We start from the raw sequence: 21,076 nt of genomic DNA on the forward strand, positions 1-21,076 counted from the left end.
TCAAAGTGAAAAACTGAGTAAAAGGATGTCAGCCAGGTGGATCCATGATTAAATCTATGGGGAACTGTGGGTCTCTGCATATGACACTATTTTTCATACCACAAGAAAGCAAATAGTAAAGTTTATTCTAATATATTAAGTTATTTAAAAATAAACATTTACTTCAGTGTTTACTTTTTTTCCCAAATCCAAGGCCCTCTTAACAAGATTAGAAACACGTGTAAGTTTAGCATAGGGTGTATGCATCTGTACAATCAAGATTACCTAGCTGTGCTTAGAATTCTGATTCAAATTTAAATGCATTTAGCCAGTAGTACCAGTAGTGTTTTGACATGAAAGGACAGGACTGGGTGTTTTTTGCTGTTAAAGATTTTGTAGGTAAGCCTTTTTTTCAACTTAGATTTGGTTTTGTGTTTTGTTGTTTTTTTTTTTCTTTTCATAGTTTAACTGCAAAATGATCCATAAAAGAGGAAGAATTTTTTTATCAAATTGAAATCACATAGAAAAAGGTTTGCATAGGTCTGGATAATAAATTTTAAAGGGAAAATTATAGGTCATGTTTGTCTGGATTTATTTAAATTTACATTCTGTTAATGCTCAATAAAAATTATATAGTTGATTCTTTTGCAAAATATAAGTTTGGAAAATATTTAAAAAAAGGAGTTGCAGCTCAACTCACACTTTCAGCAAAATAATTAATACAAATCCAACTGATTTTTATGTGATTTTTCACTGTATTTCTCAAAGAAAGGTAGTACTTGTTGGGGATCCAGAGTTTAATTTTTTTTTTTTTTCCTAATATCTCTTCATAGAGGTATATTGATAAAGGAAACAGAACATATACATGGACTGCTGTGAATGGCACTGATTACAGGTAACTCACTTCACTGACTTCCTTTGCTTAATTTAATGTCCTTTTTGTTTATTTTGATTAATATTTTTAGCATTACACTTTCTATACTAGCTAAATCAGGACAAGGTGATCTTTGTATCCAGGCCTGTAGGATTTTCTGGATTCCTTTGCAGATTTCCTTGTTGCTCTGTCTAAGGACTAGAACCGCATTTTTTGTCCCATTGTTGAGATTTATGTAGGAAAAAAACATTATTTATAATTGATGTTAAGAATCTCACTTTTCCTCTTATTTCCTGTATCACAGTATGCTTTGATTCTTGTATACTTTCTAATAGATACCTCCTCTTATTTCAACTTTTCTTTATGCTGTTTCCATGTTCCTGCTTCAATGTATTTGTTAAAAAGGAAGATGTGATGTTTTGGTCTAAAAAAAAAAAAAATGTGACCTGTTTTATGTAAATATTTTTCAGTCATAGTCATTGCTTATAACATGATTTTTCCAACCTTCATGTGGAACCTCCGGAGCAGGAGCTGTGCTACTGATTATCTCTGAAATCTGAATCTATTTTTGACAAGTTTAACTAATTAGCCTGGATTCTGCTTTGTATGTAAAAATTACCTGATTAACAGCAGCAGGAACAAATGAAATAATGAGTAAAAGCATCTCCCCTTGAATGCAACACTGGCACTGTATATTATTTCAAACTCATTTAAGCACACTACTCTGTAACATTCGAATGTAGAAACTCTACATTATCTAAACCAAGTTAGGGTTTACCAAGTCCCAGAGAAGTGAAACTACTCTAGTTCAAAACTTTATGATACCAATATTGAGTCAAATTTTTACCAAAAGGCTATTTTTGTTGTGGTGAATTACAGTAGTCCTCAGCCAAGCTGGATCCCAGGTTACAGTCACTGAGAATGCAAACATTAATTTGTATATAAAACCAAACAAATCAGTTTTAACAAGAGGATGCAAACCTACAATCTTTTATTCAACCATTTTTCTGTTGAACTGTCTCTATACTCTGTAAGAAAATAAAGTTTTTTATCAGACTGCCATCTAACAATCATTAGAGAAACACATTTGATTTATATGACTTCTAAGTTCCTCCTGAGCTCCCTGGCATGAGGTACAGCAATAAATCCATGGAGTCTCATTGCAGAAAAACCTATTAAACATAAAATTATAGATTTTAATTAGCAATTTCTGCTAGCATTAACTGTTAATGACAGGTAAACTGCCACTGATTTCCCTAGAGGAGACTTGGTAGAAGGCTATCACTAAATATTCAGCAATCTCTCTCACATTCTGTTTAAATGGCAAATGTGTCATTAAAGGTCAGCTCCTTTATGGCTCAACTGTACAACTTTTTTTAATGTTAATTTCTGCAGCTATCCATTAGAAACCATTGCAGTTCTACATGGATGAAATCCAAGTGTGAAAATTAAGGATGCGACCTGGCAGATGATGATACCTATTTAATGATTACTTATACTTCCTGTCTTTTACATACCTTTTTAGACCTACACTCTTCTAAATATGTGTTGATTTTAGCTGCAAAAAGTCCTATATCTTTTGAACAAAAATAAATATAATCTAAAAGAAAATATGTTGCAAATGTTCTGCAAGTCTTAAATGATATTACACAATTATGCTCAAAAGTTACTAGTGGTGACTGCATGATTAAAAACATATTTTGGATCTTGAATATAATGTCAATTCAAGTATTGCCAGATGCATTTTCTAATGAATATTGATAGGTGTTTTATTAGTGGAAGGATATTTTCTCACTATAGGATGTGTGCAAGTCTGCGCAGTACTAAATGATGTTTCTGCAGTCAGTGATCACTGTGCGGTGTTACACTGGAATGTTATATGTGCCAGAGGAAAATACAAGAAATTATTTTTTATTTGCAATTATTTGGAAATTACTTACCTATCTGTTAAAAAATGTATTTATCCTTAAAAGTATAAATAAGAATGAAAGTAAACACAGGGAAGCTCAGGACGGGCATAAATCTACTTGTATCTCTTACAAAGTGTGAGGCTGGTGTGTCACTGAGGCTGATGTGTCTATCTCATCTCACAATGATCCAACTTCCAAACTTAATTGCTTTCAAAACACAGAGAAGCTGAAAGTGGAAAACTACTGCAAATAACATAATTGCTTTACTTGTCTAATTTCTATTGCAGCTTGGCATTGGTGTTACCATCATACAGCTTTTATTACATTAAAGCCAAAATAGAAGAACCAATAACTCAAGCCAGATGTAAGTACTGTGAAGGTTCCCTGTTTTTGTATAGTATTGCCAAGTCTCAGATTTGCTTAAAAAGCAATATTTGAAATTCATAACTTTTGTGGAATTCACTAATGTTATCATGATGTACCCAAGATCTGCAGCAATGATTCTAACCCATTGTAACATCCAAGGTGCAAGAAATATTCTATAAAAATAGAATATGTGCAGGTACCCCAGTTCCACTGACAATCCCTTCCCCCTTGCTCTGTGCCTATAGAATCATTGCTTTGTGTATCCTCTGTTGCTGTCATTTTAAGGGTCTGGATACTGTTTTTCTTCATTCTATTAGCAAAATGTAGTGATTCAGACTATAATAATAAAATATTTTTTGTATTTTAGTTACGGTATAATATTTAGTAGACGACCTCTGCTGCATGTAGGAATAAAGAAATGTGAAAGCCCTGTTTGGTTTGGCTTGCAGTTAGGCTTTTATTTTGCATTTTACAAATAGTTTTAGTGGATGTTTTTATTCTGTTTTTAGATTAGACTAATTTCAAGCTATTTACGAATTCTGGAGAGATAGCTAGAAATTACACTTGTCAATATTGGAATGCTATTTGTTTATTAGGTGTAGTCTAGATAGTATACGAAATAGAACCTATCACAGCCTTTTAACTTAAATCTTAAAACAAGTATGTAGTTAAATAGAAAGTTAGAAAAGCACAGGGAAACTCTGACAGACATAGATACTGTTAGTTTAGAGAAAGCTTGGTTAGCATTGCATCACTTTCCTCTACCATTGCCTCCTGCATATGAAGTAGGATATGGCAACTTTTTAATAATCAGTGATTTATTTTGTAACTTTGTCCAATAGTAAGTAGTTTAAAATTAAAGTTTTAAGGAAAGATTATGGTTCTCTTAATGAACTAGATCATCTGGTTTTGCACTTATATCAGTATAACCTGCAAAACAGACCCTTGAAATAGCCACAGTATATAGAAGGTACTGAAGGTAATTGAGAAGGGCATATTCTTCAGTCTTCAGAGATGTTTGTCTTTTTTTTCCAGACTATAGCTGTATGTAAATTGAACCTTTGATCTATCTATGTACAATATTTTTATTCAAGGGGCTGTTTGAATAAAATATTGGTTTGTGACCCCTTGTGCTTTACCCTGTTTTTTTCTGTTTCCCTGCTTTCTCTTTCTGATGGATAGTCAAATTCAGAAATGGCAAGTATATTCTTGTTGCTCAATTTCCTTCTGTTTACTGCAGTTGATATTTTTCACTTATATTTCTATTCCTACTGGATATTCTCCTCTGTATTACTCACCTCAGGATTTTCTCCATAATCATTGGGTACCATAGCAATAGAAAGGGGAAAAAAAAGTGAAGTATTTTTCAGTTTTCATGCACATTTCAATATGTTGCTAATCTCTAATCCTTCTTTGTCTGGTCCTATCAATGTTCAGTGATATCAGCTATTAAAGCCATTATTTTCAGTAGGATTTACAGTGATATTAGTACATTTGAGGTTTTTAAACTTTATCGCAGAAAATAGTAGGAGCATTTTTCTTCGTTTTCTAACAACTCAGTGTCCCAAATATTTCTTCGTATCGGATTGTAATTCTAATGAAAACATCTCATATGTTTTCATGTTACCATGCTAATTAAACATCCTCTTTAAATAAATTGTTAGATATATCTTATTGTTTCCAGGTATATGTTGTATATAAGTAATTGCTTCGTATACTGTGAAATACTGAGAAGTATACAGTATATTAGTAGGAAAGTGTCTCAAAATAAACATTTCATTCTAAATTCATGGATGCATGCAAAAGATAACCTAATACTTTGAGAAGAGAAATTATGGTAAAAAATCCTAGTTAACTTACTTGGTGTTCACTCTTCATCTTTGTAGTTTCAGAAACCCTGAAGCTTGAGCATTTTGATGAAACTGGCTATACATTTATAGCGCCAAGGTTAGTCAATTTTGCAATAATAAGTATTATTTCAGCAAACTGGCACTTGATCAGATTAATGGCACATAGAAAATACACCCTTGATGAATAAAGTTTCATGTTGGTAAAAAATTGTCTGTCTTTTCTTGCTGGAGTGTAAATAGCATCTTCAGGCTCTGAGTCCTGTTTATATCCATCAAAGAGAGAGGTAAAATCAGATATTGATGTTTTAATGGAAGACTTATACATGTGTGTTCATTTCTCATGGTTCTGACTTTTAAGATTTTACAACTTTTTACCTTAGGCTCTCATTTTTAAAATAAGTTCCATAATACCTACGTCAAGATGTTTCCCAACTTCAAGACAAAGGGTTTCAAAGCTCTCTATCACTTAAGGATGAGTTAATTTTTGATTCATTGAACTTAAAAATTATGAAGTGATTGAAAATTGATTAAATTCATTAATTCCCTGGTGTTTTTAATGTGAAATTGTACAGACCTTGTGACCCTTTTAAATTTATGTTTGCAAGGGAAACCTAGTATGATAAACAGTTTTTAAAAATTAGGTTTGTCTAAAAGATGGTTATTATATGTAAAGGAAATGCTGTTACAGTTAAGATCAATTGAGAATTGTCACATTCCTTATATACCTGACAATTTTCTGTATACATTTAAATTTCAATTAATAGATTGATTTCCATGACTAGATTGATGGTATATAAAATTCTTCTATCTTAAAATGTATCTCAGCTTAATTGTTTAATTTATTTTTCTGAAAGACTGAGTTTATTGATAATCAATTGTACCAGCTAGCAGTTTCCAACAAATCCTTAGCTGTTAGGCTGTCCTACATTAAAAAAGTATGTTTGATATGTGGTTCTGTTTAAATGTGAAAATTGGTGTAGTAAGGCAAAGTCTGCCTATTGTATTTCAGGATCATGGTAACATAAATAAAGGACAATAAGACATCTTAGTCATATGAAATACTTGAACAGACATCTTTTGTTTGTAAAATTATTTAAATATAAAAAGCTCATTTAAAAAAGAGAGCTTTACTGCTAAATACTTTCTACATTTTAATTAAAGTTGTTTAATGCCACTCACCATCCAATGTTTACCTCCAAAATGCCCAATGGCTTTTATTGTGAGTGCTTGCATTCAGTGAATTACCCAATGATATAGTGCTTTATTACATTATATGAAGAGTAGTTTACTGTTTATCTGTTTTGCATATGTCAAAACAGAATCTTTATATGTTTATGTGGTCTGTACGCTATTAAAATTGCCTTTAATAGTTCTTAGTCCTATGGGTAATGGGTTCATAAATCTGGCCTAACTCGAGCATAAAGTGACTATGTTTCACCAACAGTCTGTGCTTTCCAGTACGGTTTAACCCAGGAGCAGTTAAAATTCACTGGGCATTTTTTTATTTCGTTTACAGATTATGATCTCCCAATTTCATAGTCCTGAGATTTTTTCTGGGAAACTTTGCACTATTTCATACATACAATTTTCCTATAAAGCAGATTTTGACAGTCACTTGAACACCTTACTTCTTGTGCGTGCCTGAAATAATTGATGCGGTCATCATTCGATATTGATCATGGCAGTCGATTGACACAGTAGTGCAGCTACCTCATCATAGTTGTACAATCCCGCTTGGACTTTAGAATTATCTGCTTTAGTAGCAAAGGGAAGAAATCTGAGAAGGCTGATGTTCTGTTGTTTTTCAGAGAATACTGTAATGATGTAAAAAAATCAGAAAACAACACTGAATTTCTATTAAATTTCAACGAATTTATTGACAGAAATACTCCAAGCAGTTCATCATGTAAGTATACTTCTCAATTCAATGAGATTTTTCTGAAGAAAAATACTTCTTCATAAATGAAAGGTCATACTCAAATCCTTTGGGTTTGTTTTTTTAGTAGAAATATACCTAGTGTCAGGATTTTCTATCCAAGGTAGAGGTTGTAAAATTAGTTTGCAAGTTTCTGGCTTTATTTAAGAAAGTTTTCAGGGCATTATGCATCCAGCGTTTTCCATAATTCCTCTCAGCATTCTGTTCAAGCATCAAATAACTACTGATTCTTTTTAATAGCTCCAAATATTTTAAATTTATATTTTTTCACTTCACTGTATTGGCCAAAGTAAGTCCCAGATTGACTCAACCCCTTGTAATGAAATCTTCAGTCTGCTTTCTTGTCATTTTATTCCAAACTAAATAAAGGAGTCCAGAACCAAATTAACCAATAACCAAGATAAAAGATAAGGATGTTCTATTACTGGTTCACAAATTGGTTAAAGAGATCTCACTGGGGCTTGGATAGCTCAAGACCACAGATCCATGTAACTGCTGCAGTGGTGAGCCTGGGCTTTGGGATTCGTGTTTTCAAATTGGGCCTCAAGCTCTGTTTAAAATAAATAAGGAGTTATGCTTTTGAATGAACCATCAGTAAGGTATTAAAGTCTTGTTCTCATCAAAAATTTGATGTTTGGATTTGGTTTTGTACACATACAACTGTTTAGCATTATTAGTAATTTATAAATAGTTGGAATAAACTTTTTTTTTTTTGTCTTGCATTCCCCAAGTTTTTTTAACATGTTGCTGTCTGGGATCACTGATCAGTTCAGAAAGAATCTCTATTAGACCGTGTAACTGGAGGAATGTGCACCTAGATATGAGATCTTCTCACAAAAGGCTATTTTTGTGTGCATGTGTAGGTGTTTGGTGTACTTTCTATTAAGGTGATCTTATTCACTGACACATTGCTGACTTACTGAAATTTTGTTTGAATCCCTTGACTCAGTCTTGGAAATGAAACTGTTCACCACCAATGATTAAAGCACTTAATAAAATAAAAATTGTAGTTTAATATTCGCTACTTATATATGTGAATAGTGAGGACACTTTTCGTGATATTATAGTATACAACAGGGCTTTATAAATACTTATTCCAAAATTTTATATACATATTGCTATATTTAGTTTTGGAATACACGGCAAAATTGGCACTTTTTTGCCTTTTTTTCCTCCTAATAATTAAGTTACTTTAAAAATAGTCTCCCTAATAAGAAACCAGTACTAACCAAAGGAATGAATAACACTAAAGGCTAAAAGTGCTTTTCAAAAGGAATAACTAGTAAAATCCCCACACTGAAATAATCTATATGCTATAAGAACTTTCTCTTCCAGAGTGATACTGAAAAAGATGCTTGAAAAGCAGTGACTTCAAACCATCTTTTTAAAGAAATTTAAACATGACATCTCCATATAAAGATAAAAATTGTTTTAATAAAAAGATGCTTTAAAAATAGATTAATTTCCAGATTTAACATGGAGGTTTTGCAAAGATGGGGTCTGTACCCTTATCACCTGGCGTATTCATATTACACAAGGATAAGTTTTTTAGGATACAATGAAGGAAATGTGTAAGTGAACTCAACAGGGTGAGAGTAATCTATATCACACTAATTATTGATGTAATTGGAGTTGGCCAGTATGTCTAATAGAAATAGACCAAATTTTGTGACAACTCAGAATTTCATTTTAGCCTTTTAGTGAAACTCCATCTCCTACAGTTTCAGATGATTGTTTTAACTCTTTTGATAGGTAATACTGATATGGTCCTTAGAGTTTTGCTGGATGCAGGATTTACAAATGAACTTGCCCAAAATTATTGGAGTAAACTGTCTCTGTAAGTATTCTTTTTATTGACTGTGATTTTTTAAATGCATTTCAAAGTTTGATATTAAAATAATATACATCTCTGTGTATATGCAGATATGCAGTTAATGTTTACACAGAATATTTATTTAATTCACAATTATGCACTTTAATGGGAAGCCTTAACGTAGGAACTTGTGAGAATTACAGTCAGTTTTCATTTTAAATCTTATTTTTTTACAGTGATGGAGTTGTTGCACAATTTGTTGTTACAGATGGTGGAATTACTAGAGTATTTCCCAAAAGGTAAGATTTATTATAAAATAGTATAATATGATAATTTTGAAATGTAAAAGGGTGGAATGTTAAAAAGTGGATTTATTTGATGAAAAACTACAATCTCCTACAGTCTATTCTGTATTGATAGCTACAAAGTGAATGGAATGTCTTGTTCTTCTTTGATTTTTACCTGTGTCACTGCTTGAAACTGATCCCTAACATTATTTTCTTGACAGGTCCTTGCAATCCAAGTTTCTAATCAGAGTAGCAGTAAAAGCAATGCCCTTGTAGTAGCAGTGGGGCCATGCTAATCCCTAATTACTCCCAAGAACTAAGTTTGGCAGGATGCAAATACTGAAAAGTAGCAGGTGCTTTACTTTTTTTTTAGACTAAGATCAGGCCAAATGGTCCAGGGAATTCAAGAGAGAAAAATGTATCATTATCAGAGGACAAAAAGGGAATGCAAAATTGGACTTAGGGTAAACTAGACACGCCCAAGAGTGACTGGGAACAGTGAGGGCACCAGTACAGACATACTGGGAAATGGCAGATTTATCTGATTTCTTAGTTTATTATGTGTTTCCCCCAAATGTGAAAATAGCAATGAATTTTACTCCCCAGGACAGTTTCTTTCCTATTTTGGGGTTATTAATGGTATTAAATCTTTTAGGATTAAGCTCAAGAGATAGCATGTGCTGTAAAAGTTTGTTTAGATTTTGTTGTAAGTAGTGTTGCAGTTCTATTTGACTCCATATATGTAAAAGTGATGAGACAGTGTTCATATTTTCCAAGAATACTATTTTTTTTATTTTATTTTTTTAAACAATGACACCTGACAGTTAACCAGTGAAAACTGACAAAATCTGAGGGCTAGAAGAATGAATCTGACATTTTTTCCAACGGTGAAACATTAAAAGAAAATAACCTGCAGCACAACTTTAATGAAATTCTGTCTTTTTTGATCATAATTTTTTTTTTTTTTGTATTTAGGGCAGGAGAAGATTGGTTGGAAAATGCTGAAACTTATGAAGTCAGCTTCTATAAAAGGAGTTTAGATAATAACAACTATATTTTCACAGCTCCATACTACAACAGTAAGTCATCACTGTTTCAAAATGTCAGAGCTAGCTAGTCCAACATAAGTGGAAGTTTTCCCTACCAGTCGAGATCACTGACAAAAGGTGCAAGTGGGACACTTCATAAGGAAAGAAATCTTGGGACAGTACCCATTATTAAGGAACAGGCAGCTAGAAGGGCACCAAACAGTGGTCATCATAATTTTTCATCAACTCCAGTGGCCCTGTATACTCAAAATTAATGAAGTTGAAAACATGCAGAGCACTGGTGTTCATTTAACACATTGAAACACTTTTATTATAGAAATACTTTGGCAGAATTGTTTTTAAAGGAAGTGAAATAAAATTGCAGTCAGAGACAATAACACTACCTAAAAAGTCATATTTGGGTTGAGTTCTTTATGCTGCCTCAGCACCAAACCTGACTTGGGGCAGCAGGTATAAAGGTCCAGAGTTCACAACTCTGGCCAATGCACCACCTTAACTTAAACTTCAGTTTTGAATTCTATTTCTAGTTTCTGTTACTCACCAAAACCAGTTTGATCTGAAATATTGTGACATTTAAAATTTATTTATGTACAATAGTAAATGCTCATGACTGGTTTGAGCAACAGTAATTTTCTCAAGCTTGTTTATAAGCAGATGCTACCACAAAAAACATATTCCTCTCCCAAACGTATGGGATCTTTTATTGCTGTTATTTCATAATTATTTATTGTATTTTTTCTCAATAAAATGTAAAGAAGATCATTAACTGAATTCCCTGAAGCCTTTGTTTTTCCTCAAATAGCTCCAGGCAATGTACTTTTAACTTGCCTTTTCATACTAAGCAGTGTTGAAAACAGGCTGAAGTCTGTCAGAGCAGTAATTGTTGGTTAGTGAGTGGTGTCAGTATACCCTGCATTGAAAAATACATGAACAACAGCAGGATAAAATCTTTGGCTCTGATCCTGGTTTTAACAGAGCTGCTCACATGTGTAAAGCTATTCATGGCTCTGTTTGCTGAAGAAAAAAAGGCTACAGTAACTTTATGAAGCAGTCAAAAAGTGAATGAAAAAAGTAAAAAAAAAAAAAAAAAGATGTTCCTCTTGGTCGTGCAGGTGTTGGTGATCTCAGCTGCCACAGGTGATAAATGTGTACTACAGCTGGGTCAGTGCTTTTGGATAAGGATTTTTTAAAATCTTTATGGGTATTTGAATTATAATTTAAATTTCAGAGGAAAAGGCTTTTATATCATCCTAACTTCTTTTTCTGGTTTGTTTTTCTGGTTTGTTTTTTGTTTGTTTGTTTGTTTTTTCCCTTCTATACTGTCAGAAAGTGGTGCCAATAGCTATGAATCAGGCATTATGGTAAGCAAAGCTGTGGAAATAACAATTGATGGGAAGCTTCTGAAGCCAGCAGGTAAGACAGAGTGGTGCTGAAACTCTAAATACTTTAGTTATTTGCTTGTTGCTCAACAGTGAATTAGAAATTTAATTGAGATTTCAAAGGCACTTTACTTTGTAATAACATTATTTTCTCTGAAAATGTTCTAACCTTGCTAGTGGAAATCAAACCAAAGATCTGGTTGTATTTGAGTAAGAGTGCTTAATTTATTAGTCTCATGAAGGATGCTGGTGATCAGACAACTGAGCAAAAGTCATATTTTACCCTTCTGCAGTTCAATGATTTAGATGTTCTTCTAATTTTCCCCTTTATTTTAGGATTCTACATTACCTTTTTTTTTTCCTTTCATTTTACTAAAAAAGTCTTTCATGTATTTCTTGTTAGTTGTTGGAATAAAAATTGATGCAACCAGCTGGATGGAAAATTTCACAAAAACCACAATCAAGAGCCTGGTAAGCAATTGACCAAGTCTTTTTTGAACTTTATTTGCATTTCTCAAAGCTTCAGATGCAAATAGGTCTACTAGCTCTTTGTGCCAGTCACACTGATGTGAAGTTGCCAAGTAGTTGCGGTATTTAAATCATCCAAGTGCACAAAATAAATCCATGTTGAAATAGGCTGTATTTTGTACGTGTCTTGCTTTCATAATTATAAAACATGGATAAAGACAAATAAAAATGACAATTCTAGCCAGTAGGCTCCCTACAAGATTATGCAGTAGCAGTGAATAAAGTCTGCAGAAGAATGGGTGAATCTTTATTTAATATGAATTATTTAATATGGAGGATGGGCAAGCAGTGAACAGCAAGGATTTATATTGCAACCAACATCACAACATTATAGCAGAACTTAATGAAAAAGGTGCTTAACCATATCATTCCCTACATCTAATACTTAGGTGTAAATGGGAAGGAGGAAAGGTTAAATGAAAGGAAAAAATATGGAACTGATACTGAATTTGTAAAGCAAAGGCATAAAATGAAGAAACTTATGGAACAGAAGTTCCATATTGGATGAGGCAATGTTGCCTAGTGGGTTGTATATTTCAGGAATTGGTGTCTGGATGTTATAGGTATTTGAGCTGTAGGTCAGTGGGTAAGCAGATGCATCGCCTAAATGCTAAGGACAGTTAAGTACAAATTGCATAAGTGAAATACAGAAAGAAAGACGAACATCTCAGATTTAATATGAGGTTGATGACTCCAGCATTATCTGGTAGTTGTTTTTTCCCAGGACATAATGCAAGGACACAATTATGTGTGTATGTGTAAACAATTTGCAAGGACAGAAGAAAAACATGTTAGGAATCAAAGCCATAAAAGATAACTGGGTTGATGGGCTTTCTGTGTCGCATAGAATTCCCATGCTTTGAGACTGGTGAAGCTTTCTATTTTTAAAGGCTTTCTTTCCATACCCCAAACACATGAAAATGCAACTGTTCTTTCTCTTTTACTTTACGCTCACAACACTGACATTTTGACAAGTCATCCCAACTATTTGTCTCTAATATATTGAACATATCTGTAAAAGCAGCTGTATCAACTTTGGGAAAGGCAATAGAGATTGTGCTATTGATAATTACTGAATACAGGTTGTTCAGAGAGAAATTTGTAATAAATGACATGCACTCAAAATTTATATTAATATATAGATACTGAAAATAGAGTCACTTGTTCCTGTCTTGATCGATTAATATAACTGCAAAATACAGAGGGTTTTGTAACATTTTTGTGAAGATAACTGTACTTTTGTTTTTTAGTGCAACAGTGAAATCTGTGGCTGTGAGAAAAATAGCATGGTAAGAATATGTTCAGTTTATGATATCAGACAGACTATAAAAATTCACTCATTCTCTCTAGATTTATCTAAGACAGATTCTATCATTGTTATTTGAAGGTTAATGTTACAGTTTTTTGTGTCTTGAGAAAGATGAAGGTTGGGAGGGCAAAAGAGCATAAAAGTTAGGTGAAGTGCCTGTTGCAAGAATAATTGAAAAAAGGTTATAACAACTAATGTAAAGAAAAAATACAGGAAAAGCAATAGAGAATGATGTGAACAGGAATGTGAGAAAAGTATAACAGTAATTTGAAAAGCAAGAGACAAATTCTGACAGTAATTTTAAAAAATGTGGGGAAAAAAAAAAGAATATTAGAAGTACCTCAGAGGAGGATAAATGCAAACTGAGAAGCACCAGAGTTTGTGATGTGCCTTTCAACAGTTATCAGTCATCCTCTTCCCCCTGGTTCTCAGCACATTTAGGATTAGGGGACCCCATTGCTCTGCTGGTACTCAGGAAAGCACAACTCCAGGGACTGTCACCATATCAGGTTTTGCCATGAACTTAAAAGCTTTCCACTGCTCAGGTCTTCTGAGTTCTTTTGCAGAGTACGAAGACCATTAAATGTGAGAATTACATCTAAACAGGGTACTCTGGGAGGTTATCTATTTGACCTCACTGCTATCTCTCCAATCTCTGCCTGCAAGGATCTTTTACAAAGTGCAGAGCACAGGAAAAAAGTGGGCTTCCTATTCCTGCACCTGACACCTGGAAGAATCCCACAATCCCACTACAGTCCTTGTCAATTGAAAAGAATCATGACTAGCAAGCTGAGAGTCTGTCCTTACGATTTTTACTATTGAAATATGCAAATGGAAAAGGACTTTAGGCATGGCTGAAGCACATGAGAAGTTGTAGTCCCTTATAATGAGTTGAGTTTCAGTTATAATCAGATTTAATAAGGATATAGCACTCTTGAAGCTCACAAAGTATTGAGCAAATAAAACTTTACAAAAGAACTTTTATGAAATTAAGCCACAAATAACCCTTTGATCTGTTCAGACTTTTATTATACTGATAATGCTAATTATTATAGCTTAAAATTGGCCCTTGGCTATGGGTTTGTGATTTAGCCTGAGCCACATAGATTTGAAGATACTTCTAATGTGTTGAAGAAAAAATAGATTCTTACAAAGTGTTCTATTGACAAATCTTTCCTGTAAAACCTATTTCACTTTCTTACAATAGCATGTGGACTGTGTTATCCTTGACGATGGTGGATTTCTTTTGATGTCAAATCGAGATGAATATACACAACAGGTATGTATATTTTTTAAGGGCAGAACATGAAAACCAATAGGAAGATGTTTTAAGAGAAAATAAAAGCAGCAATTCACTCGCAATTTACACTAAAGATTACATTTCTGAATCACAAAAATATCCCTGGATCAGAAATTCCAGGGTTTTTTATTAGTCTTTATTACAGTCTTATTTGCGGTTGAAGATGCCAGACTTCTACCAAGTTGCATTTTTTGTGCTTTGCCCTTAGGCTGGTAGGTTGCCAATAGACTAAGGATGGTGAGGGCAAGTAGTATGGTATGCACACATCTTCTTTGTCATATTCCTCTTACTGTTCCCCAGGCAGTATCTTGTTGATACTGCATTTAACTGTACAACTGGGGAATTTAGAACTGTTCACTTGGTTATGAAAAAAACACTTGGAAATGCTTCACCTTATGTCTCAATATTCTCTCTCATCAGATTGGAAGATTCTTTGGTGAAATTGATCCTGGCCTGATGCGAAACCTGATTAACGTGTCCCTGTATGCCTTTAACAAGTCATATGACTATCAGTCAGTCTGTGATCCAGAAGAAGAACCAAAGCAAGGAGCTGGACTTCGTTCTGCTTATGTGGTCAGTAGTCCCATGTACAGTGACTGACATTCCATTAAAACTCTCCAGGTATTTATATAAATAACATAATCACTTATTTCTTTCCCAGCCTACGATAACAGATATTTTACAACTAGGATGGTGGGCTTCAGCAGCTGCCTGGTAAGTACAAATGTGTAGGAATTCTCTATGTCCAAACTATAATTATTCAGTGGGTTGAAACTGTATTTAGCTTGGGTTAATATTTCCCCCTAAATTCTTAGCTCTGTCTCCAAAAATGACAGGTGAATTCAAAACCGTTCTTGCCAGGTTTTATGATTGTATGTTCTGGCTCTACAAAATCAACATCGGGATGCAGACTTTGGGTTAGTGGCCTAAGTACCATTAGCAGTTGTGAAGGTTCAGTCAAAATTATTAGATTTAGAATCACTTATCACTTGGTTGCCTATTTCAGAATATCATCTTTCCCTTTTTCTAGCAAGTCCTAAGAAAATCAGTAAATAATTTTATAAAACACACGGATCATAGAATCGCGTAGATTGGAAGGGATCTCTAAAGGTCATCCAGTCCAAATCCTCCTATAATGAGCAGGGCCATCCTCAATAAAATCAGGTTGCTTAGAGCCTGTTCCAACCTGACATTGAATGTTTCCAGGGATGGGGCATCTACCATCTCTCTGGGCAACCTGTGTTTCACTCTGCGCCAGTGTTTCACTGTCCTCACCATAAAAAATATTTTCCTTGTATTTCTCTCAAACTACTTTCTCTTAGTTTAAAACTATTACCCCTTGTCCTGCTAAAAAGTTTGTCTTTATCTTTTTTAAATACCCCCTAAGGTACTGAAAGGCCACAGTAAGGTCTCCCTGGAGCCTTCTTTTATCCACACTGAACCCCAACTCTCTCAGCCTTTCCTTGTGGGAAAAGTGTTCCATCCCTTTTGTTCATATTTGTGGCCCTCCTCTAGATCCACTTCTTTTTCTGTCTTGAGAGCTCCAGAGCTGATCATGGTACTCAGGTGCAGTATTTTACCTATTTCAGAGCCATGTGCATTGACACCCCTATCAGCAACTTCCCCCAGCACCTCCCAGCATTGGGATAAGAAATTGGGATTGATCTGATACTTTTGCATTGGTGTGGTTTGCACCCTTGGAGACAATTCTTTTTTCAAAAGCTTCATAATGTCTTTTTTTTTTTTTTTTTCCCAATTACTGAGCCTGAATAAATTACTCATTTTTTAGGCTAAGGGTCAAAATATATAGCAGCTGAAAAAACATGTAATAATTTTCTCACAGAAGCACTATGAAGATTGTATGTTGATTTTTATTGTCGGTTACATTTTGTTAACAGGAAGAACAATAATCTCGGTTTTCTTGGACAACAGCAAACCTCAAAATCTGAAGATGGGCAATAATCCAGTAGAGAAACTTGAGTTCTTTTCAAACAGAGAAACTTTAGTTTATCAGTGTTCAAATCAGACTTAGTGGTCTGGACTCAATTTAGACCTGAGGGTTTTTTTGTGTGATGTATAACTTGAAAGAACAACATTAAAGTACTTACTATGGGCATGTTTTTAATGGAATCTAGGTCAGAAGCAGGCAAAGAAGGCCATTAAGCAAGCAGAGTGAAAAGGATGACCAAAAAATGGATTCAGTGAGGCACCTGGCAAAAGCAAATGCAGGAAAATAAAAGAAACGGGGTTATTAAAGAAAGATATAATGTTTCAGGAAAAAATGTGGGATAAAGGTGTGAGCGATCATGTTCAAAATTTATATGGGATACATCAGCATTTAGTTAAGAGAGTCTGTATCATTTTCCCCTCATGCTCCTTTAAGTCAGAAGATTTAAGTTTTCCCAGGCTGCCTTTTTCATTTGGTTCCCTGTAAATTCTGTGGTAAGCCATTACAAAGGATTACTATTTTCTGTCAGCAAATTGCATCACTATTGAACGGCATCAGTTCTCTTCTGATCCATGGCTGCTGGTGTGCTGACCCTCTGCTGATTCAAAGCACAAAGCTGTGGATGTGAATCCAGAGCTCCTTCAGGCAATGCCTTCGTGGGAAAGGTGACAGGCATATTCAGTTTCTTTACACAGGAATCGGGCTGGATAAGGAGAAAAGGAGAAAAAAAAAAGGGAGATTGAATGAAGATGTACACTCCCTTTACTCTGCAGAACAAATGTTAGACCAGAATGAGATAAGAGATCAGGTCCTATTTGTGGGTAAAAGTAAACCTAAAACTTTGCAACTGGAAAATACAACTTTGAAAGGTTGAAGCAGGGAGTCAAGGAATATACCTGTTGGAGTTTTTATTTTGACAGGCTGTTAGGAGGAGAAAGGGGCTGTGTATGTGACAAGCTTGTACCTGCTTTAGGTAAATAAAAATTGGAAAAATATGATCATCAATGAAGAAAAACAATTTTAAATAAATGAAGCTCTTTAGCCTTAGTGTTTTGGCAGCATGTAGGAAGAAAATACAGTCCATAACTCAACAGCAGGAATAGAGAAAATTTTAAAATTCAACTCTTACAGTAATGGTTTTTATAATATACTTGTAATATTCCAGTGTTGGTCTCCTTCTTAGCAATTTCATGAACCTTAATCAGTGTAAAGTATCTAAGTCAGGGGCATTTTCCCTGACTGTGTTCAAAAGGAGTTCTGGTTGATTTAAGTGTTAGAGGAACGCCAACATGCCTCTTCCACCTCCCACAGAGCTATAAAAGGAGTGCATGGGTGGCATGATAACATTTCCATTATGTGAGTTATGGGCACAAGTTATAGGAAATCTCAACAGTAGAATAAAAGATTAGTATGAAAGACCTGTGAGAATGTGTGAAAAGAAAACCAGTGTCAAACTGTAAGGTTTAAAGAAATGCAGCTTTAATAACAGGCAAAAGTGTAAAAAAAAAAGAAAAATTCTTTTTAATAATTTGTATTTGACTAGTTTTTAAGTATCCATTAAATACAAAGAAGAAAAAGAGCCTTTAATAAATACATGTTGTCTTTCTGTGCTCAGGTCTATCTTACAGCAGCTGTTTTTGAGCTTGACATTTCCACGGTTCCTTGAAGCAGGTAAGTCAAGAGAATGTTAAAGAGTCAACTTTGAGTGAAGTAGAAGGTAAGAATCTAGGCTGGGAGCCAAGTTTGGATCTCCCCATTATGTTTGTGACTTAAATTGTCATTGTTTATTTATTTTCTTTTTTTTCTTTCTGTCAGCTGATATGGAAGATGATGATTTCGGTGCCGCTCTGCCTAAAACAAGCTGCATCACTGAGCAAACTCAGTATTTCTTTGAAAATGATGATAAATCCTTTAGTGGGATTGTAGACTGTATAAACTGCTCCAGGTAAAATTTCTTCAATATAAATAATAACTTTGGGATTGTCATTTATTTAAAAAAAGATAATGACACGATTATAAGAACAAAAAATATATTTTGGATTAATTTCACCAAACTTACATAACCAAGGCAGAGAAGAGTATAGGCAGGTAAATTACATTCTCTTTGTATTTGATTAGAATGAATTTTAATTCTAACAATTTAAGAATTGTAGAAATACTTTAGTCAATTTTTTGGTTTATAGTCTCTATATGCTTCATGAAAACTATATTTCTATCTCTGTTACAATTTGAGTTTTTTCAATTTATTATGCCAGCTTAAAAGCATTCTGCAATATTCTGAGGGATATGATTTTTTTGAATCTGATTACATATTAGAATTTTTGATGGTCGAGAAGATTATGCAATTCATCTTCTAATTTACCTTCTATTCAATAGTGCTCATGATTTAAGAGCTGTGAGTCTTATAAAGCAAACAAAGCTGTTTCATTTTGTGATTAAAAGAATTACTCTTCAGGCTGTACATGCCTATTCAAGATGATGTTGAATATTATGTCAAAAAATGGGATACTTCAAAAACAGCAGTTTGGACCTTGCTCTGTGTTTCATACAAGAGCCTGCTGGCTTTTTGCATGCATTTTGAGCTTCTGAAAATGTCTTAGAAATTAGAATTAACAACCAGATTTCAAACTCCTAGAGGACAATTTTTCAAACCAGGAAAGAAAGACAGAAGACATCGAAGAATGGTGAATACAGCAAAACACGCAGACATTTTTTCTCACTTCCCTAAATCCCCTCCATGTTGCTAATATTTATTGGTTTTATTTACAAATTATAGATGACTCTACTAACTTAAAGACTTTTTGTGGAATTATATGGACATAATAATGCAACAGATACACATCCAATACATATCCTAAACCTTTCCCTCACCCTTTTACAGACAGGTTTATGTGCTGGGGTTTTGCTTGTTTGTTTTTGTGGTTGGGGGTTTTCTCAGTGTTAATTGATGCTGAACTGATGTTATTTCTCAGTACAACTACTGTGGTAGCAGTACAGAGCTAGCTATTAACTCAATTAAAATAATTTTTTGCTCTTTTCCATTTTTTCCACTAACAAGTCTAGTTGAAAGGGAATACCATGGAAATGTCAAAAAGATTACAAAATTTGTTATAAATGTTTCTTGCTATTTGTTAATGAAAAAGATAAACAGTAGCAGGCAGACTGACTCTGTGAAGCTGGATTATTTTTTTATTCCAATACTGTGTCTCCTTCTCAAATATGAATTTTCTTGCTTCATTTAAACATAGGTTTTTGCTGGCTTTTTTTCCAGACTTTATCATGCAGAGAAGATTTCAAACACCAATCTAGTATTCATTATTAGTGACAGCCAACTGCTGTGCCGCTCCTGTGACCCCAAGCCACTGATGCAAGCAGAGAAGCCGGGTATCCTTTAAAATCACGTTATTTAGTAGTGTGGATTGATTTTTGGCTATGGAATACTGGAATATATTTGGGGGAAAATGACCCATTTATGTACATATTAGTAACATGGTTGCCACTGGAATAGTTGAAACAGCGGGTATTTGCGGATAACATCACAAATCATCTCAAGCAGCAGACACTGAGGTGGAGAGCAAAACCCTTATTTGTGAGAACTTAGACAGAAGTAGGCTCCCAGGAGCTTAATGAAGTTTCAAAAATTCAGATACAAAGTCTTGGACCCAAGGCAGAATAATTACACACAGCTGGACAGGCTGGAGACAGAGTGATTGGAAAGTCCTATGCAGAAAAGAGCTTGAGGTTCATGATGGACAAGAAGATGAACATGAGTTGGCTCTGTGCCTTGCAGTAAAGAGGGCTGGTTGCATCCTGGGCTGTGATAGCAAGAGTGTAGTCAGCAGACTGTGAAAACTGGTCCATCCCGTCTCTTCAGCACTGCTGAGACAACATCCAGAGTGCTGTGTAGAGCTCAGAGCTTCCCAGTACCACACTGAAATACTGGAGGAAGTCTAGTGAAGGACCACCAAAGAGGTTGGTGTCTAGAGCACCAGACAAGGAGAGTCTGAGAGCCCTGGGTTTCTTCAGCCTTTAGAAAAGAGAAGGGTATGTTGATCTGGAGAAATAACAAAAACGGGCAACGCCAAGATAAGAGTGTTTGGTCATGGAAAGTTGAGATGGTTAATTGATGGAAGCACAGTGTGTGCTCAGAGCCAGTGACAATGGAGATTAGCTCAGCTGGTTGCAGCATGGTGCCAATAACCCCAAGGTTGCAGGTTCGATCCCTGTAGCTACCATTCACTTAAGAGTTGAACTTGATGGTCCTTGTGGGTTCCCTCCAATGCAGAGTATTCTGTGAAATCTCTGAAACTACTTACTTGTGGAAGCTGCTTTAGCTGTCAAAGACTAGAGTTTATCCAGCTGCTAGCATAGCATTTCTTCAGAGCTGGCTGGAGACATAGGTGGCTTACATGCTAAGCAGAATCCTTAAAACACATGCATTAAAGTTAAAAGCATGTGAAAGGTTGTTCTAATTTACAACCACCTCCATGCCAATCTCTTTGCTTTATCCTGTTCACTGCAGTAGATACTATGGTGGTGGAAATACAT

At 34.5% G+C, this 21,076-nt stretch overlaps 1 protein-coding gene across 1 annotated transcript in view; it reads left to right on the forward strand.

Moving 5' to 3' along the window:
• Positions 1 to 21,076, forward strand: part of CACNA2D1 (calcium voltage-gated channel auxiliary subunit alpha2delta 1) — a gene marked incomplete at its 5' end in the record, with an annotated part of 351,550 nt that overhangs the window by 318,716 nt on the left and 11,758 nt on the right. Inside the window, 16 exons of the mRNA XM_027886307.1 lie at positions 813 to 874; positions 3,051 to 3,127; positions 5,016 to 5,076; positions 6,788 to 6,885; positions 8,668 to 8,752; positions 8,965 to 9,027; positions 9,991 to 10,094; positions 11,391 to 11,477; positions 11,847 to 11,914; positions 13,222 to 13,260; positions 14,488 to 14,559; positions 15,001 to 15,153; positions 15,242 to 15,294; positions 18,144 to 18,199; positions 18,344 to 18,473; positions 19,800 to 19,912. Coding sequence (XP_027742108.1) covers positions 813 to 874; positions 3,051 to 3,127; positions 5,016 to 5,076; positions 6,788 to 6,885; positions 8,668 to 8,752; positions 8,965 to 9,027; positions 9,991 to 10,094; positions 11,391 to 11,477; positions 11,847 to 11,914; positions 13,222 to 13,260; positions 14,488 to 14,559; positions 15,001 to 15,153; positions 15,242 to 15,294; positions 18,144 to 18,199; positions 18,344 to 18,473; positions 19,800 to 19,912 — 1,321 coding nt within the window. The remainder of the gene's footprint in view (positions 1 to 812; positions 875 to 3,050; positions 3,128 to 5,015; positions 5,077 to 6,787; positions 6,886 to 8,667; positions 8,753 to 8,964; positions 9,028 to 9,990; positions 10,095 to 11,390; positions 11,478 to 11,846; positions 11,915 to 13,221; positions 13,261 to 14,487; positions 14,560 to 15,000; positions 15,154 to 15,241; positions 15,295 to 18,143; positions 18,200 to 18,343; positions 18,474 to 19,799; positions 19,913 to 21,076) is intronic.

The sequence above is a fragment of the Empidonax traillii genome, unplaced genomic scaffold (assembly GCF_003031625.1).
Source record: "Empidonax traillii isolate 1590-97213 ecotype Southwest subspecies unplaced genomic scaffold, ASM303162v1 scaffold185:size1678824, whole genome shotgun sequence".
NCBI lineage: Eukaryota > Metazoa > Chordata > Aves > Passeriformes > Tyrannidae > Empidonax > Empidonax traillii.